The 27,443-nt window shown below is 32.2% G+C and overlaps 1 protein-coding gene across 1 annotated transcript; it reads left to right on the top strand.

Moving 5' to 3' along the window:
• Nucleotides 1-1,692: 1,692 nt before the first annotated feature.
• On the top strand, nucleotides 1,693-25,830 carry LOC143071189 (isocitrate dehydrogenase [NAD] subunit alpha, mitochondrial-like). The gene is made up of 11 exons (XM_076245354.1): nucleotides 1,693-1,808; nucleotides 10,438-10,482; nucleotides 11,171-11,254; nucleotides 13,164-13,336; nucleotides 14,318-14,447; nucleotides 17,237-17,370; nucleotides 19,827-19,929; nucleotides 21,861-21,925; nucleotides 24,253-24,334; nucleotides 24,890-25,042; nucleotides 25,644-25,830. The coding sequence occupies exons 1-11, from the start codon at nucleotides 1,761-1,763 to the stop codon at nucleotides 25,725-25,727; spliced, it is 1,101 nt and encodes a 366-aa protein (XP_076101469.1). The 5' UTR covers nucleotides 1,693-1,760; the 3' UTR covers nucleotides 25,728-25,830.
• The last annotated feature ends 1,613 nt before the right edge of the window (nucleotides 25,831-27,443 follow it).

Here is a 27,443-nt window from a genome sequence, read left to right as displayed (position 1 = left end):
ACAACAATGAAATAACAGATTTATTGTGTTTACTAGTAACTACAAGGTACAACAAATAGGTATAACTAACTGTCCAGTATTAATATGAAAGGTTATCTTTATTCCAAAAACTTCCGATTCCACAGTAACCAGAGATTTAAAATTTCGGATGAACCAAGTGATCCCTATATTGATACATTTTCATTGCCAGTATACATAATAAACCCTTATTCATATGTGCAAAATATGACGAATAAATGACACGGCATTTAACATGTTGTTTTCAGTACTCCTCATACGGGCGATTTGTTTCAAAACATTTGTTTTCATTTTTGAGTAGCTGGCCCATGTGCCTATCGATGATGTAAAAGTGAAATGACAAAAATATCTAACTCCGAGGAAAATTCAAAACAGAAAGTCCCTAATCAAATGGTGAAATCAAATGCTTACACATATCAAACGAATGGATTATAACAGTCACATTCCTACGCATTTTATTATGTAGAAAATTGTGGATTAAAACTGGTTTTATAGCTAGCGAAACCTCTAACTTGAATGACAGTCGCATCAAATTCCATTATATTGCTATCGATGTGTGAACAAAACAAAATAGGCATAAAAGGTAAGTCAAAAAATTCCTATCAAAAAAAAATATCACCAAAGAAACACAAAAAGACACATACACAAAGCATATTCATAAGAAATGAAAGACAAGAATACACAAATTTACCATAGCACAATAACACAATGACAGGATTTATAGGTACCGAGCCACGTCAAATGAATATCATCAAAAATAGACTAAGAAACCAAAGCATTTAGAGTAGATCTGACATAGGTTAAATTTGTTCATCAGACCAAGATCTATCTGCCAAGGAATTTTTAGACGAATCAGACAACCCGTTGTTGAGTTACTGCTTCTGAATTCGTAATTTTAAGGAAATTTGGCAGTTTTGGGTTATTATCTTAAATATCATTATAGATATAAATAAAGTGTAAACAGCAATAATCATGTTCAGCAAAGTACGATCTACAAATAAGTCAAATGACCAAAATGTTCAATTGATCCCTTTAGGAGTTACTGCCCTTTATAGTTTAGTGTTTTTTAAATCGTAAATATTTGCACTCTGACTTACAATAACCTTATCCACTTAATCTACTGGGCCAAATGGCATTAAACCGTTTGCCTGTGTCTGTTGTGACGTTTTAAATTAAAACGAATGTAATCTATTTGTTACTGGTAAATTGTTAAATAATTAAGTCAAGGATTTTATTACCACAAATATCTTAAAACTTTTACAAAATTTTTCTTTCATAGATATAAAGATCATATAAAGATTTGGTTTCGAAGCTTGGTTGTACCTATAGAAAACTTATTTCAAACGGTAAAGCACATCCTCATTTTTAATGAGATGTTGTTTGCCGTGCACGGAAATTAAGAAACGATCTTGGTAAATTTATCGAATCCTTTCAATAAACTTCGAGTTCAATCAGTTCATTATCATTCTTGTAATATTGGTGTATGTTATAATAAATGATAATTTGATGTATGGTCAATAAATGGCAAATTTAAGTATGTAGGTCTAGCAATAATTTTCGGCATAGTAAAATGGGATAATACTTTTTGAGAAAAGACTATCTGGAGTTGACTAAATATCAAATTAAGAGTCCGTTGTTGTGCGTTTTATCTTTTGTATAAATTTGAAACTCTGTCAAACTGCATAAAACGTCTTACGGATTCTTACTAGATCAACGTCCTTGACAAGGTTGATTTTCTGAACATGGCAAGCCGGTTGCTGAGGAAAGCGATTGTCTGCTTTTCTGAAAAGGTGAAGCATAATTTAAGCGTAATTTACAGAAATTGACCATATATTTAAATTAGGGTCATTAGATCGACTACATGGACTACGAATCATGAAACTGATTTCCATCTTTTCATTTACAGTCAAAGATAATTTCAGACTCACAGAAAGTTATCAATATCATCATTCATCACTCATTGCATTATATTAAGGAAACAGATACACTGTTTTACGGATATTGATTATGTTGTTTTTATGAACGAAATTTTTTGGCTGTTGATCAGTACCCTTTCCGAAACTATTGAAAATTATAAAAGAAGGTTTGCCCTTGAAAAAAACAGAAATAATTCCCATAGTCCATACACTTTATACCTTTATACCTTTATACCTTTATACCTTTATCTTCGGGTCGTTAAATAAGCCAAAGGCTTCTACTGACCCCTCATCTTGGATTGTCGTATATGCATTTCTCTTCTCATAATTAATATATATATATATATAATATATATTAAACTTATAATAAAAAACACTTATTTGGGTGTGCGCAGCTGAACACTTAATTAACACGAACATATGAATTTATAAGGGTTCCAGTTTTCGCCATTTAGTGCAGACTTAAAATTATTTAGAGTCTTTGCCGTCACTGTTAAATCAGACAGGTTATTCCACTGATCCACTACTCTAATTGAAAAAGTATTTAGTCTATGTGTGGTCTTACACTGTTTTTTAAACAGTTTTAATGAGTGACCTCTTGTATTATTAGATGGTGCTAAAGTAAATAGCTTCATCCAGTCGATGTCATCTATACCATGCAACGATTTGTAGACTTGTATCATGTCATTCCTATCCCTACGATATTCCAAAGTTGGCAAACCCAATGAACGTAGCCTGTCTTCATAATTAAGATGACAAATATTTTTCACCAGTTTTGTGGCCCTCCTTTGTACAGATTCCAGTTTACGAATGTCTTTTTTAAGATACGGTGACCAGACGCATGTCGCATATTCAAGCAGCGGACGCACTATTGATTTATAAATAGTAAGAAACATATCTTGATCCATGTAATCAAAAGAATGATGAATAAGAGACAACACTCTCTGCGCTTTGTTGTAAATATCACTTATATGTTTTTCAAATTTCAAATTAGACTCGAAAGTTACTCCAAGATCCTTTTCTTCATTCACTGTAGATAATGCAATAAAATTTCCAGATTCATCCAACATGGTATAACGATATTTCAGGTCATTGTCAGGATTAATATGCAATACTTTACATTTAGCAGCATTAAATTTTAATTTCCACATATCTGACCATTCACATAATCTGTCCAAATTTTCCTGTAACTTACTTTGCTCATAATCTGACGAGACTTTAGAATAAACTTTACAATCATCAGCAAAAATTTTCACTATGCCCTCTACTACATCAGGAAGATCATTTATAAATGTTAAGAAAAGAACTGGTCCTAAAACACTTCCCTGAGGTACACCACTCACAACGTCTGACCATGTTGATGTTGTGTTATTTATACGAACACATTGCTTACGCCCAGATAGAAAACTTTTTATCCAATTTAAAATGCATCCCTTTATTCCAAGTTTTTCAAGTTTCAAAAATAAACGCTGATGCGGTACAGTATCAAACGCCTTGGAAAAGTCAAGGAAAATCGAGTCCAGTGGAAAACCACTATCAATTAATTCTGACCACTCATCCAGAACCTCTAGGAGTTGAGTAACACATGATCTACCAGGACGGAAGCCATATTGACTACTAGTAAAAAGATTGTTTGTAAGAATAAACTTCATAATATTGTCTCTAATAATGGATTCACATATCTTACATACCACTGACGTTAAGCTTACAGGTCTATAATTACCAGGTTTTAGTTTTTTCCCTTTCTTAAATATCGGTGATACTATGGCATTTTTCCAATCGTCTGGAACTTTCCCCTCTTTGATAGACTTATTAAAAATTAGAAACAATGGATAACAAATTGCATGTCTAACTTCATATAAAACTTTCGGATGGAGACCATCAGGTCCTGCAGATTTATCTGTCTTTAATTTATTAAGTTTCTTTATCACATCTTCCTGACAAATATTAATATCATTTAAATAATTGTTCGACACTGAATTAGTATCATAATCTTTCAAGTCCTCCGTTTGAGTAAAAACACTAGTAAAAAACTGATTTAAAACTTCAACTTTGTCAGCAGTACTGGATGCTAAAGTACCATCCGGTTTCTCAAGCGTACCTATTCCTGATCTAGTCTTGAGTTTACTGTTAACATAATTCCAAAACGACTTTACATTAGTCTTTGATTCTAAGGCCACTTTTTGTTCAAAACTAAGTTTGGCATTTTTAACAGTATTTGTACATTCATTGCGATCCTTCACATATTTGATATATGACAAATTATTTCTTGAATATTTATATTTTTTCCATGATTTACGTTTCTTGACAATTGCAGACTTAGTAGCTCTATCCATCCACAAAGGTGGGCTTATAAATTTACGGTCATTTTTCTTCTTCGGAATAAATCTATCAATGTTATCGGACATAACAGTAGAGAAACATTTCCACATTTCATTAATGCTTTTATTATTTAGCAGAACATCCCAGTCAATGTCGTTTAGAGTCTCATTAAAAATCTCATAGTTACCTCTAAAATATGAAAAACGATCGCCAGAAGTATTCTCATTATTCAAATAGCAACAAAAATCAAAAGTTATCATGCAATGGTCACTCTTCCCAACTGGCGAATCCATTTGTATAGAGTCTTTGGATATCATATTTTCTTCATTCGTGAAAACCAAATCAAGTAAATTGGCATTTTGACCAGTACGAAAACGTGTCGGTGTACATATATGTTGAAATAGGAAATTGTTTTGCATACACTCATAAAATTTAAAAGGATCTGTGTTAATACCACTTGATACTTCATTATCAACCCATTTGATTTCAGGGTAGTTAAAGTCTCCCATAATTAAATAATGGCTGTACTTTAAGTTACGAGCATGACATATTAAATCATTTAATTTCTTATTATTACAGGATACAGACGACGGACTCCTATAAATACAGCCCAATAACAGTTTATCAGTTCCTTCTAATTTAACTTCACACCACACCGATTCATTAAAAGCAGATTCCGATAAAATGTCAACTTTAAAAGCAGTCAAAGACTTGTGAATATAAATAACTACACCTCTATCCCCCACTTTGTCCGGTAAATACTTTTCATAATCAGCTAGATTTAGCATGGATGATATAGATTTATCCATAGAGTTCTTAGGATATATTTCGCATAAACCTATTATATGTGGCTTTTCAATTGATAAATGTGCCTCAAACTCTGAACGCTTATTTGACAGGGTGTCAACATTTGAAAACAAAACTCTCAACGACTTCAAATTATCCTTCGGAGTAAATTTCTTATCCTCCTTAACTGGTTGGGTATTGGAAATACCTTGCGACATATTTAACTCATTTGTACTGTCATTAACTGTAACTTTAACATAACTATTAACTGGAACAAAATTATCAACATTAACTGTTAACATATTTACATTTGAAGTATCTGAATAATCATTGTTATCATTATGTATCGGGGGCCCATGGAGGAATCCCCGATTTTGGCAATTCAACTATCTTCTCTCTACGAATGGCCCAACTCCTATGTGGAAAATCCTTTTTGGTTTGACCCAGTTCAATACGTAGAGCATTATTAATTTCTCTCTGTTTTTTTGTGAGGTCTCTGCCTATGCCAATTTTCTTGTGAGCACCTATCTTGGTGTCTTTCAACTTATAAGCATTACGGAATAGATTGTTCCTAGAGGTATTATCCTTAACAACTAACCTAGTAAGCCTGAATTTCCCTGAGCCTTTCTTAGGCTTTGCACCTAAACGTGTAATCTCGTCAATAGCAATATTGTCAATCCCTAAAGAGTCACTACATAGCCCCTGAATAAATTCAGTATCTTTCATTTTAGAGTCCCCCTCCTCAGTTTCAGGAATACCAAATATAATAACATTTGCTTCTCTTTTCTCTTCCTCTGACTTGTCATCAATAATCTGACTTATTTGTTGTGACACCATCTTGGGTAAGTTTTCATTAAGCTGGGATAAATTTTTATCCACTGAATTTATCCTTTCATTACAATTTTTCAGACTATTTGCTAGACCAACAACTTCTGTTTCTATCTTATCTTGTCTTGTGTGCATTAAAGTCAACATCTTACAAATTTTCTGGGAAGCCCCTTTGCAACCCTTGCAAACCCACTGGATACTATCATCTGATTTTTGTAAGAAGTCATAATCTGCGACAGGAACCCTTTCACATTTGATGTGGAACCATTTATCGCAAATAGAACATGATAAGGCTCTGTCATTAGATACCACATCCTTATTACAATTGTTACAAATATCTTTCACTTTGGGCGCCATATTGGATGCTGAGTTTACCACGTGGAGATTAGTAAAAAGGCCACAACTCAATCAAAAAATAATGTTGTTGTAGGAAAATTGTTTTAAAACGTGTATGTAGATGTAAGGTCACTCATGGCTGTGTATTATCTTTGAAAGATGCGAAAAACAGGGAAACTTTCACAAATTATAAGTCTCTATCTCGGAGCTTCAGAAAAAAGCAGCCATCTTCTAGCGCATGCGCACACCTCTCTCGCTATTTAGAAATCTGTCCTAGTCGACCCGAGTATCTGTCCAGCTTGGACTAATGACATCCTACAACTATCACTTTTCCATTGTGGTGTCAGATATTTAATATTATGGTGTCAAAATTTACGGAAGCCTTTGGTGATGTCCAGTAATGGCAGACAAATAGCGATAAAGTGAATTTATTGGTGGACAAAATTAAAGTACCACTAGATATTATTTAAAGAAATAGTGCACCAAATTAAGATAAAACAAGACCGTGAGACTTAAGTTGTGGCAAGGTTTTGACGTTAGGATTACAATCTTATGACAAATCATCGAAGTAAATGTAAACATGTAGATTTAAACATTTTCTTTTATTCATGCTATATGAATATGTGCTTGGCTTAGTGATAAAAGACCATTCTCTACAATACTGAAGGTCCCTGGTTCAATCCTGACTCTGGGCATTGGAAGTTTAACCCTTAGACTGCTGCATTGATTTCTATTGTACTTTTGTGTAATGCTGAGTAAAATTCTAATAACTGATGAAATAAACATGTTCACTTACAATTGCTGTATCTTTGTAAATATTGAATATTCATCAATAAAAGTTATATAAAAAAGTATTGTTAGATTCTGTATTTTTTATTTATTTTATTTTTGTGTGAGTCTCTGGTCATTTTTTACCTGTACAGGTGTGAATAGAGGTAAACAAAGGTCAACTTATGCTTTCATGTTTTATTAACAAATCCATCAATGTAAAAGTATCCAGGACTTCAGAACTGAACCAATATAGTTAAAAATCTCTTTTAAGAACTAAGTTCCATTGTGATTATCAAAAAATAAAAGTTTCTTCTCAGACCAACGGTCTTTTTTATGCAAATATTTTCCAGTATTTCCCTCCAACTTTCACTGCGCTGACTTTTACTTCCATGTACAAATATATTTATACGACAAGTTCATTGTTAAAGCTTTCATCAATATATAATCTTGACAAACTTAAAGTTCGGGTCTATTGATGTGAGTCAATATTGATTCACATTTGAAAGGCGAAATGATAAACATCGCAAATCCCGTTTCATGTCATCCATTTTGAACAAGGTCTGGGAATCCCCGTAATTCTCGCTTTAAAAGTCTCCTGTTTGCAGTTTTGATAGAATGTTTCTATTTCTGTCTATTATATCTTCGGTTCTCGTTCAAATCCTTTTAATCGGCCGCCGCTGTTGAATCGTTATCATTGAAATACTTCTGAACGTGTTGGCCATTTCTCCAAATAATGTCCGCCATTTTGTCACTTTTTTCATCAAAAATTTTCACTTTCGGTTTATCGCTTATACCAGTGTTTTCCCTAGGCTATTCATGCATTGCGGTACCGCTACGCATAAAATTTCGGCCGCCATGCATGTATCATACCCGCTATGCATCCCGCTATGTGTGAAATTTTTATTATTTTATAATATGAAGTGACAATTGACAAAACTCTACAGGTGTTTCAAACTCACTGGACTGATAATTGATCATAATTAGATGCAACGCTCTGATTTTACAACCACGTTGATTAGATAGAACAACATTCAAGACTTCGATTGCATTTATATATAATAGAAATCGGGAGTTCAAGTTGTTTTAATGATAAATATAATTTATAGCCTGATACAGCTTCCAAATATCCTTCCGTGAAAAATAAAAAGTAAACCTTTTGCAGTATAAATTTTACGTTTTGAAATCATAAGTCTGACATCGAAATATTTATATCAAACGCAGTTGATTAGTTGTAACAGAGAATACACATCATTGGGTTGAAACATGATGTAACTTTGACCTCTGTAGCAGAGTTCAAAAAAATTATGGGTCACTGAATATTTACAATTCAGATCGTTTTTGTTTTGATGTCAAAAATTGTTTTATTTTTCAAACTGATCTTTCAAACTAGTTTTAATCCAGAAGAAAGTAAAAACATTGCTTGACTGTACCTTAAATTTATATCTATATCCAAATTAAATTAATTAAAGCTGTGATCCATGATCACAAATTGAATGCTTTGTTTACAATTGTTGAAAGCCATGTGCTTTTTGGCGGGAAAATTCGGGAAACCCCTTATTAACAGGAAACAGTTACATTTCATTGTTATTTATAGACAGTAGGAATTTCATTTTGGAAATCATTTTGATTAACTGCTAAGATTTATTCATGAACAATTAATAATGTCTTGGGGTGAAACTGATAATACTTTTTTTTTATTAAAATAATTTACATCTAGGGGTATGAAAAGGGGGGCTGGTTTTTTTTTGTGTTTTTTTTTCATTAATATTACAAATATATAAAGTTCACCAGTCTGAAAATACATGGTTAAATGGATTTTAATTCTGAAAAACTCATGTTAATTTAATTCCTTTATTATTTCAATCATAATCAGAAACAAGCTACATGTGAGGCCCCTCATGGGGGGGTCCTAGTAATCACATAATCACCATTTTTTTGCCAATATAATCACATAATCATTAAATATTTGCTTATCTTTAGTAATCAAATAATCATAAACTAAAAATACAGTCCTAGGTAATCAAATAATCATGAAATATTTGGCTTAATAATCAAATAATCATTAAAAAAACGGCCAAGTAATCACATAATCAAAAACCCCATGAGGGCCCTCACATGTATAAGGTATTTCAAACATATATTTTTGGCTTTTATATAAGATCGAACATTCCAGATTATTTTATATGTATGTACCTGTCAGTAATAACAAACCTGGTAGAGCCTAAAAAAATTCTACAGGGCCCTTGAAAAAACTTTTGAATCCAGGCTGGCCTTGAGAGAAAATGTTAAGTATTGTTCCTGACTGTATTGCAGATTTATGTGAAGTTTTTAAACTTGCAAGCACAATTCATTTTACTAGTGTAATAGAAATAATTTTACAAAACAACACCGCGCTCCGCGCTGCAAATTCATCTTAGACCCACCATGCATCAAGAATTTTCTAGGGAAGACACTGTTATACCTCATTAAAAGTCAAGAGACATTTGAAAGAACGCAAATTTTTAACCAATCAGAATCCATACAAGTCGAAACTGCTGCAATCTCATGAATATTGACTCCGCCCATTCCATGGTAACTGTGTAAACAAACGAGTTACGGAAAACAACTATAGTCGCGAGTAGCAGTAGCAGACTGTCTTATCGGAACGACAATAGTCGCGCGTAGCAGTCTAAGGGTTAAGAACATTAGAAGGGTGATTTTCACCCTCCAACACGCATCTCTAGAAATAGACCTAATATTTATCAAGAGTGATAACTTTAATGGCCTAGGTTAGTCAGAGTGCTGACTGCTCCCTGGCTTTCATCTGAAGATCAATCTGTAGATATCTCTATGGTTTGTTTGTTTCCGCTTATAAACCCAGTGGTTCTCTCCTTGGAAGTTCTTTGGCTTCCTAAACCATAATAACAGACTACGTTACATTATAGTGTCCTAACACTCCCTTGGTGTTCGGTTAAGGATTGTCTGGTGGTGGGTTGTACATATATATAAGCGAGTTACACATCTCATTGTACCTGTATCTGTAATAAATTTTCACTTCCTCTATGGGAGATCGAAGAAATCCTCGTTTAAACCACAACCTGTAAAATCACACAATACTGTACATGTAATTTGAAATGATTTTACACTACAAATAGACATTGAAATTTGTCAGTGTTTCTAGTATCTTAGTATAAAAAGCCTAATACTAAAAGGAAGCAACCAGTAAATTTTTTACTAATGTTTCAATCAACACATATTATCACACACAGTCACATGACTATTTATAGAGAATGTTCTTCTTCTTCCCACTATGAGTCGAACTCTGTAGTAAAGTGTAATTGACTCGGGCATCTCAAACAGACAGGAGGCCACTCCTCTGGCCAAAAATAAAAGTCCAGGGAAAAACTGAACAGTATTTACAATAAAATATTTGTTCAATATGTGTTCAATGTTGTATAATTTTTTTATATTTGATTTTAAGGTGACACCACAAAGTCTTTCATCATGCAGACAGATGTCCTCTGGTGTAAGTTTACTTACATGTAGTTATATTGTTAAGAATGATACGGCACAAACCTTCACAAATTGTAGTGACAAAAAATATATTTCCGAGTTTCCGTTATTATGAAATTGCATCCAATGATGATTTTGAAGAGGTTCAGTGATTTACATGCCAGTGCTCATTATTTTAGCCATTCAATAAGCCATTTTCCAACTGACATAAGTATTTCTGATAAAATATACCTATGAAAGTCTACAAGTACGAAAAAAGAAGCCATTTTTATGTTTAAATTTCTTAAAATACACACAGGCAGTTTTTTTATGAAGGACCACACGCATTACAGAATGTTTAACGATACTTACAACTTCAATTCTCTATGAACAGAAATCCAATTTGTTTGAACAGTACAATGTAAAAATAGTACAAATAAGTTAACAGTAAGGAGAAATTGTTGCAATGAACATTGTAAATAGGCCAGACGCAGCCAGAGGTCAAGAATGTTACCAACTGAAAGTCACTGGCAGATGTATTCTAAAAATCAAAGCCTTAAAAACTATGTTATACAATTGAAAATAATTCTGAGTTATAGGTCATCATGTAACATGTGTGAATATACTTTGTATATTTGACTTTTTAAACTTAACAATTAATTTTAATATTTTTAACTATTTAAGACATTTCATGCTCTAGGTAATATTTTAAACATTGACAGGTTCAGCAGATCACCATGATACCAGGAGATGGCATTGGTCCGGAAATATCACAGTCTGTAAAAGATATCTTCAGTGCAAGTGGGGTGTGTATCTAATACTTCATTATACATAATGTGAAAACCGTCTTGGTACTATTCTGCATTATTCTCAGTTTGGATAGTACTGCATATTCTAAAGTTAACTCTAAAAAATGGTCTATCGTATATTAAAAAAAGTGTAGGTTGTCAAGATAATGCAGTAGGATGCCATACCATACCAAAACCTCCTGTATGATACACTATATTTTCCCAAAATATTAACACAACAATTTTATTTGAAAAACAGTAACATAATGGTTAAAGTATTTTGCTGATTTTAACTAACTGAATTTTCCTGTGGCCTAGTTCCTGTAGTTTTATATGTCAGGTAACTAAGGCCATACTGGTTACTTCATTTGACTTACTGTCAATTCATGAGTATTATGGGATACCAAGTCAGGTAACTAAGGCCATACTGGTTACTTCATTTGACTTACTGTCAATTCATGAGTATTATGGGATACCAAGTCAGGTAACTAAGGCCATACTGGTTACTTCATTTGACTTACTTTCAATTCATGAGTATTATGGGATACCAATTCAGTGATATTGTTTGTCTTAAATTAGTGGAGAATAAACGCTTTTTCCCCTGGAGAAGAATCCCAATTTGAAAAAAAATGGCTTCAGATTATTCCCAAAAAGACAACTATTTTCCCAAACAGTGCAGTCTTAGTAGAAATTGTGCATGAATACAAACTGAAAACACTCATTTAAACAATTTTCTTTCCAAAAATGACTATATGTGCACATTTGAGGGTCTATTTATGTATCATCACTCACAAAATGGAGCCTTATTTTAAATCAGGGTTTGACTCATGAAAATGGGTCTGTAAATTAAAGTTTCAGTCAAATTCGTGGTTTATTTTAAATTTCCCAATTTGATGAAAATGATGCATATTTTCCCAATAAAAAAGGGTAGTGGTAGTTTTGAAAAAAGCCAACAATATCACTGCAATTTCATGTATTTCCTAGGTATAGACAGTGTTCAGCAAAATGATATATATTCTTAACAAAGTTATCTAACAAAAAGTCTGTAAATGCTTAGTTTTCTCTTTAGGTATCATTGCTTTTTGTCTACTGTGCCATTTGTGCAAATGTAGTTATTATCGTAAAATACAGATTTTTGTCATATCTGGTCCGGTTCCGACCAGTAGTTTACACTAAAATATCAAATGGCCGCTGAAAGCAATGAAAAATACGAAAATAAACAATGTTTGACAAAAGATTTGGAATGAATATGGCGTTTTTAATGCATTAAATGGATGAATAAAGCCAATTATGATCACTTTCTCAAGAAAGACCAAAACTTATTTAGCTCATAATCAAACTTATCACTCTAGATTTACAAAAAGTGATAGGTAGAGAAAGAAAATAATACGACTGTAATATTTTGCAGACCACGTGGTATTAATCATGTCACAAGTGACAGCTTGGGGTATTCCTATCCAAACAGTTATCCCCCAAAGGGCAATTAACACCTATTTGATCACCCTTAATTGTCTATTGTCGGACTTGAAGGGATTAAAGGTGATATATTTTTTATGATCATAAGCGGTAATTAGATGAAAGTTCAAAATTTAGGACATGGCTTTGCCATATAGAAACGAGAAAAATGACATCCTCAAAATAATTATAGCTTGCCGGAAATTATTATAGTGTCGCGGGAAGAAAATATAGCGTCGCAGTACCGCGATGCTTAAACGGCCTGGGGAGAACACTGTATAGATATGTAAAATCTCCAAAGAATAAATTGTTTATAGTTTGTATGCAAAGTTTGGCAAAACCATGATTTCAGATATCCATAAATATACAATAGCCCCTCAATCCACAAATATACGTTCTGATTAGGAAATTATGAAAAACCAATACTGGTACCTACTTTAATATAATGCTTTAAAAATCTATTTTTTAACAGGTACCTGTGGAATGGGAAGATGTTGATGTCACCCCAGTAAAAGGTCCTGATGGAAACTTTAGACTACCTCAAAAAATATTTGACTCTATGAGTAGAACAAAGGTTGGACTGAAAGGTCCATTGGCAACACCAATAGGAAAAGGTCACCAGTCCTTGAACTTAGCACTTAGGAAGTAAGTCAGGCTATAAGGTTGTTCACACATGTTTGAACTATTGACATTTTTTCAAAGTGTTTCACTATTAAAAAGTGTATTGATGAAAAAAAATCCATCTAAATTTATACCCAGATATAAACAATTATTCTTAAACATATATGTGTAATACTATTTATATATTTTGGGGATTACTTTTTTTGGTCCCACCATTTTAGGTCTGTGCAATATAATGTTACCTTTATCTGTCATTCTGCAACGAATAGTTATTCAGAATTCGTTATAAACGTTTTCACATATTGAGCTGATTTTTATTACTTTAGTCAACTAGGATGAGCTTCAGATTGACTTTACATTTCGTTAAGCGTCAATGAATTTGTCAAAATTACGGGCTTTGGACTGAAAACTTCCAGTCCTAAATATGGCTGAAAGCTTTTTTGGCAATATATTGTTACATTCTATGATACAGACTTATGAAAATTAACTGAGTAATTTCTAATTTTGTTCCTTGTAATTATTAGAGAACTGCTTTTTGAAATTGATTTAAGAATGATGAAATGGTTTAGACCACTAAAATGGTTTACATGGTAGTTTATTTTTTGTTGTTTTCATTGTAATCAGTTCAAGACTTGATTATTGGAAAAAAATTCCATAAAAAAAATATTTGAGTATTTTCATTTTTCTCTTATATTGATTGAAATTAAAGTGGAATATTTTGGACCACTAAAAAAATTATGAACTCTTGGTTGTTTTGGGTGAGGGTATCAAGTTCAAAATTGTTATATAACTAAAACATAGAGATGTTTTCTAACAGTTGATTTGAAAACATTTAAAAATTGAATGCTTCTTTGTGTTATTTGATAGAGTAACAGTGTTGACAGAAATACATTTTGTTTGAAGCTCTTCATTCTCAAAATGTTATGCATGCTCAACGCCAAAAAAAAATATGGAATTCAATTGTATCAAACTTCTTTGTAATTTAATTATTTTATCTTATTTCAGAGCTTTTACATTATATGCCAATGTTAGACCATGTAAATCTATAGAAGGTTTTAAAACACCTTACAACAATGTAGATCTGGTGACAATTAGAGAAAATACTGAAGGAGAATACAGTGGAATAGAACATATAGTAAGTCTATTAACTAAGAGGTTAATATGTTTGAAGATACATGAAAGATAATGTGAATAGACTAAAGTAAAACTAGGCCTAAATTAAAAATATTGTTTGTTTGCCCTTTTCCGACCCTATGTTTTGAAACAGGGTAGGTAGGTAGGTAAAATATTTTATTATTCTTTCCCAAAAAATAACCTAGCTTGGTACATTTTTGTCATTGGTAGGCAGGTAGGTATAATATTTTATTTTATAGACACAAAATCTGCATGATGTCATTTTTGTCTGTATAGACAACTTTCGAGTTCGATGCATTTCTGTCAAAAACTCTGGTTTTAGTGAACATCATTCATGCGTTTAGGGCATCGTCACTTCCATTCCAATGTTGAGCGAGTGGTTGGAAAACTATAATACTATATTGCATTTATTATTCGACAAATTGAATTCTTATAATTGACAATCAGCACTGCTGTCATTAAGGAATTGTGATAAAGTACTTCCAAAACAAACATTATTTCTAGTTTATCCTGGACAATGACCATCACTAAGACGCTTGATGAACGCTAATTGTGCAGGGATATAGGCGATCCCCTCTATCTGGTAAATGAAGTCATAAAGGCACGCATAATTGACAAGTTTTTTCCGGTGACGGATGAACTGGAAAGTCGTCTATTGCTTTTGTTTAAGTATGCTTTTGCTTATAAATTTCTGGGACTATTAGTATAATAGTCCCAGGAAGTTTTGAAAAAAATTTTCATGTACAATGTAAAGTTAATTCATATGCACTACTATTTTGTTTGAAATATCAAAATATAGAGCTGTACGGCATATTTTCAACATTTATATGCCTGGAACATTTAAGAGTTTAACTTACACTAATATTCCGTACTACTTACTTTGTACGCTTACCTTGACCTGAAGGTTTCCTGAAATAACATTAACGGTACCAATTTTTCTGCACCAGATGCGCATTTCGACAAATAATGTCTCTTCAGTGATGCTCGTGTCCAAAATATGTAAAATCCAAAGCTTATATAAAAGATGTAGAGCTATAATCCAAAAGTTCCAAAAAAGTATAGCCAAATCCTTGAAAGGAATCAGAGCTTTGCACGAGGGAGATACATTCCTTAATTTATAATATTTTTTAACATTTTGTAACAGCAAATTTAATAACACAAAAAAATCCGTATTTTCATGCCAGTACTGGAGTACTGGCTACTGGGCTGGTGATACCCTCGGGGACTAACAGTCCACCAGCAGAGGCATCGACCCAGTGGTAGTAATAACATTAACGGTACCAATTTTTCTGCACCAGATGCGCATTTCGACAAATAATGTCTCTTCAGTGATGCTCGTGTCCAAAATATGTAAAATCCAAAGCTTATATAAAAGATGTAGAGCTATAATCCAAAAGTTCCAAAAAAGTATAGCCAAATCCTTGAAAGGAATCAGAGCTTTGCACGAGGGAGATACATTCCTTAATTTATAATATTTTTTAACATTTTGTATAACAGCAAATTTAATAACACAAAAAAATCCGTATTTTCATGCCAGTACCGGAGTACTGGCTACTGGGCTGGTGATACCCTCGGGGACTAACAGTCCACCAGCAGAGGCATCGACCCAGTGGTAGTAATAACATTAACGGTACCAATTTTTCTGCACCAGATGCGCATTTCGACAAATGTAAGAGATAACTTTGTCCTGGTAAAATATGTCTCGGCAGACATACATTACTAGTAGAAAAAGTTCCTAGAGTGTTTAATTTTTCGTGTGTGCCTGAGTTTCTAATAAAAATGCTACAAGACTTGAAACTCAATTGTCACGTCATCTTCGCTAGCCAAGGGTTACGATCCACTCTAGCTCTCTCCACAGAGAGTGGGAGTGGATCGTAACCCTTGGCTAGCGAAGATGTTATCACATATTTAATATTGCATTTTTTAAATGATCTGTATGGAAAACCTTGGCCATTTTACTGCCAAATATTCTCCACTTTACAGACCTTTGATTCATGTCAGATATAACTAATATATAAATGCTGGTCAAAGGCATTGTTAACATAATCATCCTGATCTACAGATCACCAACGGTCATCCCTACTTAGGAGACAACGTCAGTTTACAAAATACACACGTTGATAATTTTGTATTGGGCTAACTTTTTTTTGAATGAACCCTGCTCTTCAAGTATAAAGACAGAGAGTAACGTTTGTCATGTCATGATTTCAAAGATTTCAACATCCATTTCAAACAAATGCTTTGAAACTCTAAATGCAAGTGTTCATGTCAAACCAAATGGTCTAGACCTTATACAGGAAAGATACAACCGGAGGATTCCAGTAAAAAAAAAATTTGAGCGCAAAATACAAATATAAGATTTTGGTAGGAACGAAAAAATAGAATAAAATAAAATTCTGCTGGTTGATTCAAATAAAAGATTTTCAAGCGGAACGAATTTAAAGGGTCGGTCAGTAAAGGGCAAACACACCATATTTTAATTTAAGCCTAAGAAGCTGGTTGCAATCTTTTTTGCTCTCTAACAAGGAGATAATAACTTTTTGACCTCCTGAATATTTGGCCTTTTAAAACATGCAGTTAGGCAGTTGTATCACTTTGTTCATAAATTTCATGAATCTGATAATTTCAGTTGTCAGGGAAATATTTAATGTCCAATAATAATGTACAGAAAAATATTATAGTAATATTAGAAACTTACCTACTTAGAAAATGCAACAGTCTTACCAAACAGTATGAACGTTGTGACATTAAATTTGTATGATGTATAAAGTAACAAATAATTTATTTCAGATAGTTGATGGTGTAGTACAAAGTATAAAATTGATAACAGAAGAAGCATCAATGAGAGTTGCAGAGTATGCCTTCAAGTATGCACATGATAATAACAGGGATTCAGTAACCGCTGTACATAAAGCAAATATCATGTATGTATGTCACACTGTCAATATACATGTATACTGAATAGGTTTATTATGTCCTTTAGATTGTAAAACAAATTTTAAAAAAAACACTTGTTTATATGTTGAATTCCAGTTTCCAAATTATTTTTGCTTTGCAAGTTCAATCTTAGACATACTTGCTAGTCCCAATAGATACTATTGCACATTAACCTTTGATTTGTTTCCCTTTCACCTTCAAAGCGTCAATATGTCATCATTTAATTTTAGCTTCTATATAGCTTAACATTGCTGTATGTCTGCTTTTCCTAATCATAAGTTTATTCCCTCACTTAAAGTAAGGTCTTTTGGTATATCAGTTGGGATGGGGTTTTTTTTTTTTTGCAAGTGTTTTTTCTTTTTTTCATGCTCTCAATTTTTAGCTCACCTTGCCCAAAGGGCCAAGTGAGCTTTTCTCATCACTTGGCGTACGCTGTTCGTCATAGTCGTTAACTTTTACAAAAATCTTCTCCTCTGAAACTATTGGGCCAAATTTAACCAAACTTGGCCACAATCATCATTAGGGTATCTAGTTAAAAAAAAATCCAGTGACCCTGCCAACTGACCAAGATGGCCACCATGACTAAAATTAGAACATAGGGGTAAAATGTAGATTTTGGCTTATAACTCTGAAACAAAAAAAACAAAAAAACCTAAAATTTTCAGATGAATCAGACAACCAGTTGTTGGGTTACTGCCCCTGAATTGGTAATTTTAAGGAAATTTTGCTGTTTTTATGCCCCACCTACGATAGTAGAGGTCTTTTTTTTTGGTCAAGGTAGTTTTAGATGAAACTGAAGTCCAATCAACTTGACACTTAGAACACTTGTTGCTTATGAGATGATCTTTCTAATTTTTAAGCCAAATTAGACTTTTGACCCCAATTTCACGGTCCACTGAACATAGAAAATGAAAGTGGTAGTTTCAGGTTAAAGTTTTTTTTTGGTCAAGGTAGTTTTTGATGAAGCTGAAGTCCAATCAACTTGAAACTTAGAACACTTGTTGCTTATGATATGATCTTTCTAATTTTAATGCCAAATTAGATAATTACCCAATTTCACGGTCCATGGAACATGGAAAAGGATAGTGCGAGTGGGGCATCCGTGTACTTTGGACACATTCTTGTTGGTTATTATCTTGAATACTATCATAGATAGAGATAAACTGTAAACAGCAATAATGTTCAGCAAAGTAAGATCTACAAATAAGTCAAAAATGTTCAGTTGACCCCTTAAGGAGTAATGGCCCTTTATAGTCACTTTTTAACAATTTTCATTAATTTGGTAAGTTTTTACAAAATATTTTCATCTGTAACTAAAGAGCCAAGTTTATTTGTTTAAACTTATTGTATTTGCTGAATTAAAGCAAAATGGATTAGACATAAGTAAATCGTACTTATGAAGTCTTCTCCAAGTTTATTATATAGAGAGAAAATTGTAAGTAGCAAGAATGTTCAGTAAAGTAAGATCTACCAACACATCACCATCACCAAAACACAATTTTGTTATGAATCCATCTGTGTCCTTTGTTTAATATGCTCATAGACCATAAGGTGGGCGACACCAGCTCTTAAGATGTTAAATGTACCTGGATTTACAAATTTTGGTCTTTAGCAAACTTGAAGAATTTTACTATAATGACTATGGAAAAGTATTCAGAAAACTTGTAGGATTTTACTATGATGGCTGTATAATAGTATTCAGAAAACTTGAAGGATTTTACTATGATGGCTATAGAATAGTATTCAGAAAACTTAAAGGATTTTACTATGATGGCTATATAATAGTTTTCAGCAAACTTAAAGGATTTTACTATGATGGCTATAGAATAGTATTCAGCAAACTTAAAGGATTTTACTATGATGGCTATATAATAGTTTTCAGCAAACTTGAAGGATTTTACTATGATGGCTATAGAATAGTATTCAGAAAACTTGAAGGATTTTACTATGATGGCTATATAATAGTATTCAGAAAACTTGAAGGATTTTACTATGATGGCTATATAATAGTATTCAGAAAACTTGAAGGATTTTACTATGATGGCTATATAATAGTATTCAGCAAACTTAAAGGATTTTACTATGATGGCTATAGAATAGTATTCAGCAAACTTGAAGAATTTTACTATAATGACCATGGAAAAGTATTTAGCAAACTTGAAGGATTTTACTATCATGACCATGGAAAAGTATTTAGCAAACTTGAAGAATTTTACTATAATGACCATGGAAAAGTATTTAGCAAACTTGAAGGATTTTACTATGATGGCTATATAATAGTATTCGAAGGATTTTACTATGATGGCTATATAATAGTATTCAGAAAACCTTTTTGTCATATGTACTTTTGCTGTGATGTATAATTATTCTAGGTATAAAATCACCATGCATAAGGTTAGTTTTCTAGTATTTTGACATTATTATTTTTATCTTTAATCTTTAGGCGAATGTCTGATGGACTCTTCCTGAAATGCTGTCGACATGTAGCAGAAAAAAATCCTGATATGAAATTTAGAGAAATGTATTTAGACACAGTTTGTTTAAATGTATGTATTAAATATCACATTCAATGTACATTGCAGTGTAGAAAGCTGTAACTCAAAAAATAGTAATTTATGATTTCACTTTGGATTTAGGTTTAAAATAAATTCATTTAAAAATAGATGATTGATTGAATGTTGGTTGCTTAATGCCCAGTGGCAAATATTTCATGCATGTTCAGGACAGGAACAAATTAAAAATAAATACAATATGTAGGTCTTGTAATAGAGGCCTTTAGGATGATGGTCGTGGAAATTTAGACTGCCACTGGAAAATGAGGGTATATTCAATAAGGATAGAAATTTTGCCTTGCAACAGGCCACCTACGGAACTCTCAAAAAGTTTTTGCAAGGGTTCTTAACATGTAAAGAGTGTGGCACTCTCTTTACATGCGGCATCAGATTTAACGTCCCCATTCTGACAGAACGTTGCTGCAAACTTGATACATTCTGCACAGCTAAACGGACACCCCATTTTGGCAAGCATTTTACATGCTGGTCAGAAGACCAAGTGACCATATTTCTAATCCCCAGTCACCCTAGGTTAGAACCTTACCAATGTTCAGGTTCATTTTGTATTAGATGTTTAGCTATGTTTATAAAAATTGATTTCCTAGAGAAAGAACAGCTGGAATAAGAAATATTTTTTGTCAAAATATGTACTAAATATTGTTACTGTAAATTCAGAAATTATTGCAAGGTGTATATTAATACAACAGAGTGATATTGCAATAACAAGAACTTGCATTCTGATATTTAATTCGTATATTTGTAATCAAATTTTCTTGAAATGGCAATGATTGATCTATCATTTCGTCCCATTCTTCAAAAATTACAATCATAGGCACTCAATAATTTATGAATTTACAATAATTCTTTATAACAACTCAAAGAAACATGTCCAAATTAAACAGTGACAAAATAATACTACATGAGCACCATTTCACTCAATTCAATTTTTATGCCCCACCTACGATAGTAGAGGGGCATTATGTTTTCTGGTCTGTGTGTCCGTTCGTCCGTCCGTTCGTTCGTCCGTTCGTCCGTCTGTCCCGCTTCAGGTTAAAGTTTTTGGTCGAGGTAGTTTTTGATGAAGTTGAAGTCCAATCGACTTCAAACTTGGTACACATGTTCCCTATGATATGATCTTTCTAATTTTAATGCCAAATTAGAGATTTTACCCCAATTTCACGGTCCACTGAACATAGAAAATGATAGTGCGAGTGGGGCATTCGTGTACTGAGGACACATTCTTGTTTTTTATATTTATAGATTATCAATCAATGGTGTTTCTTGATTTCAACCTTATTGATGTGCAACAGCCCTCAAAATATTTTACAACAAAACCCATCTTAGTCTATTGCCATAAGATGGAAAATTATCATACAAGAAATTGTTGTCTCCTATGTTTCTACAATGTTTTCATGTTATGTTTCTAGATGGTACAAGATCCTACTCAGTTTGATGTGTTAGTTATGCCTAATCTTTATGTTTCTACAATGTAAACATGTTATATTTCTAGATGGTACAAGATCCTACTCAGTTTGATGTGTTAGTTATGCCTAATCTTTATGTTTCTACAATGTTTTCATGTTATGTTTCTAGATGGTACAAGATCCTACTCAGTTTGATGTGTTAGTTATGCCTAATCTTTATGTTTCTACAATGTTTTCATGTTATATTTCTAGATGGTACAAGATCCTACTCAGTTTGATGTGTTAGTTATGCCTAATCTTTATGTATCTACAATGTTTTCATGTTATGTTTCTAGATGGTACAAGATCCTACTCAGTTTGATGTGTTAGTTATGCCTAATCTTTATGTTTCTACAATGTTTTCATGTTATGTTTCTAGATGGTACAAGATCCTACTCAGTTTGATGTGTTAGTTATGCCTAATCTTTATGTTTTTACAATGTTTTCATGTTATATTTCTAGATGGTACAAGATCCTACTCAGTTTGATGTGTTAGTTATGCCTAATCTTTATGGTGATATTTTAAGGTATGGTTGAATAATTTTTATACGACCGCAAATTTTGAAAAAATTTTCGTCGTATATTGCTATCACGTTGGCGTCGGCGTCGTCGTCGTCGTCGTCCGGCGTCCGAATACTTTTAGTTTTCACACTCTAACTTTAGTAAAAGTGAATGGAAATCTATGAAATTTTAACACAAGGTTTATGACCACAAAAGGAAGGTTGGTATTGATTTTGGGAGTTTTGGTCCCAACATTTTAGGAATTAGGGGCCAAAAAGGGCCCAAATAAGCATTTTCTTGGTTTTCGCACTATAACTTTAGTTTAAGTTAATAGAAATCTATGAAATTTTGACACAAGGTTTATGACCACAAAAGAACGGTTGGGATTGATTTTGGGAGTTTTGGTCTCAACAGTTTAGGAATTAGGGGCCAAAAAAGGGCCCAAATAAGCATTATTCTTGGTTTTCGCACAATAACATTAGTTTAAGTAAATAGAAATCAATGAAATTTAAACACAATGTTAATGACTAGAAAAGGAAGGTTGGTCTTGATTTTGGGAGTTTAGGTCCCAACAGTTTAGGAATTAGGGGCCAAAAAGGGACCCAAATAAGCATTTTTCTTGGTTTTCGCACCATAACGTTAGTATAAGTAAATAGAAATCTATGAAATTTAAACACAAGGTTTATGACCATAAAGAAAGGTTGGGTTTGATTTTGGGAGTTTTGGTCCCAACATAATAAGGGGCCCAAAGGGTCCAAAATTAAACTTTTGTTTGATTTCATCAAAATTGAATAATTGGGGTTCTTTGATATGCTGAATCTAACTGTCATGACTGTGTATGTAGATTCTTAACTTTTGGTCCCGTTTTCAAATTGGTCTACATTAAGGTCCAAAGGGTCCAAAATTAAACTTAGTTTTATTTTGACAAAAAATGAATCAGTTAGGTTCTTTGATATGCTGAATCTAAAAATGTACTTAGATTCTTGATTATTGGCCCAGTTTTCAAGTTGGTCCAAATCGGGGTCCAAAATTAAACTTTGTTTGATTTCATCAAAAATTGAATAAATGGGGTTCTTTGATATACCAAATCTAACTGTGTATGTAGATTCTTCATTTTTGGTCCTGTTTTCAAATTGGTCTACACTAAAGTCCAAAGGGTCCAAAATTAAACTTAGTCTGATTTTAACAAAAATTGAAATCTTGAAGTTCTTTGATATGCTGAATCCAAAAATGTACTTAGATTTTTTATTATGGGCCAAGTTTTCAAGTTGGTCCAAATCAGGATCTAAAATTATTATATTAAGTATTGTGCAATAGCAAGTCTTTTCAATTGCACAGTATTGCGCAATGGCAAGAAATATCTAATTGTGAAATATCAAATTTTTTTTTAATTAGAGTTATCTTTCTTTGTCCAGAATCAACTTAAATCTTTGTTATATACAATATACAATGTATATTCACTTTTTACTACCAACTGATAAATTAAAATAATCTTTACCATTCAGTGATGCAAGCAGTTTTTTTACATCTTAATATTTTATGATGTATTTAAATGAGTAGTTATTGTTGCAAACTCCATTAGAAATTTTAATTGAGATTAGTTTTGGAATAAGGGAAAGGGGGATGTGATTAAAAAAATTGGGTTCAATTTTTCTCATTTGAAATTTCATAAATAAAAAAGAAAATTTCTTCAAACATTTTTTTGAGAGGATTAATATTCAACAGCATAGTGAATTGCTCTAAGAGAAACAAAAATTTTAAGTTCATTAGAACACATTCATTCTGTGTCAGAAACCTATGCTGTGTCAACTATTTAATCACAATCCAAATTTAGAGCTGAATCCAGCTTGAATGTTGTGTCCATACTTGCCCTAACCGTTCAGGGTTCAACCTCTGCGGTCGTATAAAGCTACGCCCTGCGGAGCATCTGGTTAATTTTTGATTTATATTACTATATATTTTATTTATATGATTTATATTTGTTACTAATTCTTAAAAATAAAAATAGATATTTAAGGAATGACACATTTCTTATGTTATTTCTTCATAGACAGAAAAAATATTACAGTCATTTCTTATAATTTAATTCTAAATTCCATTTTAAACTGTAGAAAACCATAAAAAACGTTGATGACGTCATGGTCACATGACTAAATTATGTCTATAGGCTGATAACAAAATAACGTCAGCCAATCAGAAGACGTGTTACATCCAAAATTAAATTATTTGCCTGTAAACATAAGTTGATGAGATAATTTCTAGAATTTACAATGCTTATATTTTTGGTGATAAAGATAACATCAACCTTGCAATGTTTAGGTAACAGATATAAAGGTTAATTAATTTGTTTCAGTGATCTCTGTGCTGGATTAATTGGTGGCTTAGGAGTGACACCTAGTGGCAATATTGGAGAGGATGGTGCTATCTTTGAATCTGTAAGTTGAATCTGTTGTTTAAATTCAAATTTGGTTTGAATATTGTACCATTAGGATTATGGTCATACTATTTATTTATAATTAGTAACTTGCTCATCTTAAAAGTTTTTTGTCAGGAGATAGGTGAAGGTTATAATAACTGACTAGGGAAGAAAGCAGGAAGTCTAGAGAGCAACCCAAGCACAACAAAATATAAGACATTTAGATACATATGAAGTAAATTCAACTCATTAACTTGAGTGAACCTAGAATCCTCAAAAAGTGATAGCACCTTGCTACCTATTAAATACAGTATCGCAATACACTTGTTCATACTGTATATCATATTTTTAAAATATTTTGTTTATTTCAATTGATTATTCATAGCATTGTTTCTATATTACCGTCCATGTACACAGTACACAAATTGTTGGATGTTTAACAATCCTTGTTAGTCCAGGTTGTTTTACAGTTCCTTGATAGTAACATATCTAGAAGGGAAAAAGGAGAGAACTTAATCATTCTATGTTTTATTTGTATAATCACAGCTCCTGACAGGTACTTTTCTGTTTACAGGTGCATGGTACTGCCCCAGACATAGCTGGTCAGGACAAGGCAAACCCTACAGCTTTGTTACTTAGTGCTGTTATGATGCTTAGACATCTAGGGTATACAGAACATGCTCGTAGAATTGAGGTTTCAGCATTTGAAGTTATAAGAGAAGGAAAGGTAAATTAACTCATTCAATAGATTATATTTCTTTTTTAAGATTGTATTTTTTTCTGTTTTTGATTTAAAGAGGAAAATATGTGTTACTACCAATAGTTTAGTAATTGATGAGTTAAGATGATGCCAGTTGGTCTAAGTTTTGTATGTAAAATTATCAGGTCATTGTGTTATCTAGAAAAAGGAAATAGATAAGTTTCAGTTTTAGCACAAAAACTTCATAAAATGCTATAAATGTAGAAATTGGAATAGTGGCTTTTGAAAGGTTACTTTCTTATACTAACAACAGTATGCTCCTTGTTCGTCCTAGGTTTGTGTGTTAATATTTACCATCATCCAACCAATGCAAAATGTTAATCAGTGGAAATAAAAATAGCAGAAACTTAGCCTTTGAAAAACTCACCTAGATGGCATAACATTATTAAATTAAATTATGGCTAAGCAATATTTTGTGTAAACTTTACATGACTAGTGAAATAATGGACAATATAAAGTGGACTATCTGAATTCTTAAAACAACAGAATTACAAAACATGTATATAAACTCAAATTTCAAATCTCAATATATTTGACCTGTTTCAATATCTTAAATTTCTATTTTTAGGTTTTGACTGGTGATTTAGGAGGATCTTCAAAGTGTTCAGAATTAACTCAAGAAATTTGTCGGAAGGTTCAAGAATTGGCATAACATATCTTATCTATTTGACATTATTTTGCAATAGAATTATTATAGATATTTTTAATAAGACAGCCATTTTCAGTTTTGTGTTCAGTTTTTTTGGATAACTTAATATGATCATATTTTGTAACATGGTATATAATTTTGTACACCTTGTCATGAAGTACAGGTGAAAAAGATGATGAAAAATTCAGGAAAATAATAAAAAAGTAAATTATTTGTTATTTCCATCATTAAATAAATTGTTATGATTACAAACCTTATGTAACTGAATGAATTCTGAAATTGATTGTATTTTGTAATTTATTAGATGTCCCTAGTATCCCATGTGATATTTTTATTTTTTTTCAATTATATGAAAAAATCATTTTAGTATTTCACTATGTTGTGTTCCTCATTGCGAGACTTCTGTTAACAGTTGAGGACCATGTGCTGTTTCAAAAAATATTCTGATATCTTGTTAATTAAATTCAAAAATACAAATCTATAAAGGCATAATTACATGTGCAATGCTTCTTAAACCATTTTATTTTGTTGGAAATTCTGTCCATATAACATTGTTTCTTCTAAATGAATTTTTCAAATTGTTCCAACTAAAAGTCTTCAAAAATTCAAGCAGGTACTAATGTGAGCTTTACAATATCACACAGCAATTTTAGCAATGTTTACAAGCTTAAGAAGGCTCAAGGGTATAATAATTTCGGAAAAAAAAGAAAAAATGAAACAGTTATTTTTCATTACAAATTTAATTTGTTACTTTTATTAGTTGTTACTCTATCATATGGTACAAAAATCATTAAAAAAATCAATTTGTGTTGGCCCCAGATGACTTTTTAAAATCCTATATTAAAGTAAAAATTGATTTAGACCTGCGAGCCCCCTAAAAAATCAATTAATGCATCGATTGAAAGTCCATAAATTTTAACACATGGTTCAAGTGGACATGGAAACTGTGTAGGAGTTGGGGATAGAATAAAACTGAAGAAGACCTTATGTGAAGATGGGGTTTTTAAAAAGGGATTCATTTAGTAGACATTATTGCACTTTATTAGAAGGGGAGATATTTGATGTTTTCTCTCCTAAAAGTATAATTTGTAACTGTTTCTTATACCAGTACAATAGAATCTCATGTAAATAGATATTTGTGACATTATTTCTTCTTTCATGTTTTTCTCTTCCTAAGTCTGCAGCTTATGTCCATCAAAGTGTCTATTAAAAAAAAAAACAAATTAAGAGTTAGGTTGTATGACAACTTTAGGCAAATATTTTTAATTTATTTTAATTGCATTGAACAGATGACATCTAGTATGTCAAGAATAAGGAAGGAAAACTTCAAAAAGTCTGTTTAAAAGAATACATTTTCTGTACGTTTATTTATTAAGTCCAATGAGGAAGATGTGTTGTACTTTTACAAGTGAATGTTATTGTTTGTTAAAATTACTTTTGTTTATGTCATGAAGTCAATAAATCTTTGTAACCTCTTAAGAACTTATTTCTGTATCTTGTAAATGTAGATAGTTTTTTCCCCTAGCTCTGTATCTTGTAAATGTAGATAGATTTATCCCCTAGCTCTGTATCTTGTAAATGTAGATAGTTTTATCCCCTAGCCCTGTATCTTGTAAATGTAGATAGTTTTATCCCCAGCCCTGTATCTTGTAAATGTAGATAGTTTTATCCCCTAGCTCTGTATTTTGTAAATGTAGATAGTTTTATCCCCTAGCTCTG

The sequence above is a fragment of the Mytilus galloprovincialis genome, chromosome 4 (assembly GCF_965363235.1).
Source record: "Mytilus galloprovincialis chromosome 4, xbMytGall1.hap1.1, whole genome shotgun sequence".
Lineage (NCBI taxonomy): Eukaryota > Metazoa > Mollusca > Bivalvia > Mytilida > Mytilidae > Mytilus > Mytilus galloprovincialis.
The sequence above is the reverse complement of the archived record's forward strand: the minus strand, read 5'-3'. Positions and strand labels throughout refer to the sequence as shown.

Coding starts and splice junctions, on each gene's coding strand:
- LOC143071189 (XM_076245354.1), top strand. CDS start 1,761: ATGGCAAGCCGGTTGCTGAGGAAAGCGATTGTCTGCTTTTCTGAAAAG. Junction 1,809..10,437: donor TTGTCTGCTTTTCTGAAAAG/GTGAAGCATAAT, acceptor TTTGATTTTAAG/GTGACACCACAAAGTCTTTC. Junction 19,930..21,860: donor TAGACACAGTTTGTTTAAAT/GTATGTATTAAA, acceptor TTATATTTCTAG/ATGGTACAAGATCCTACTCA.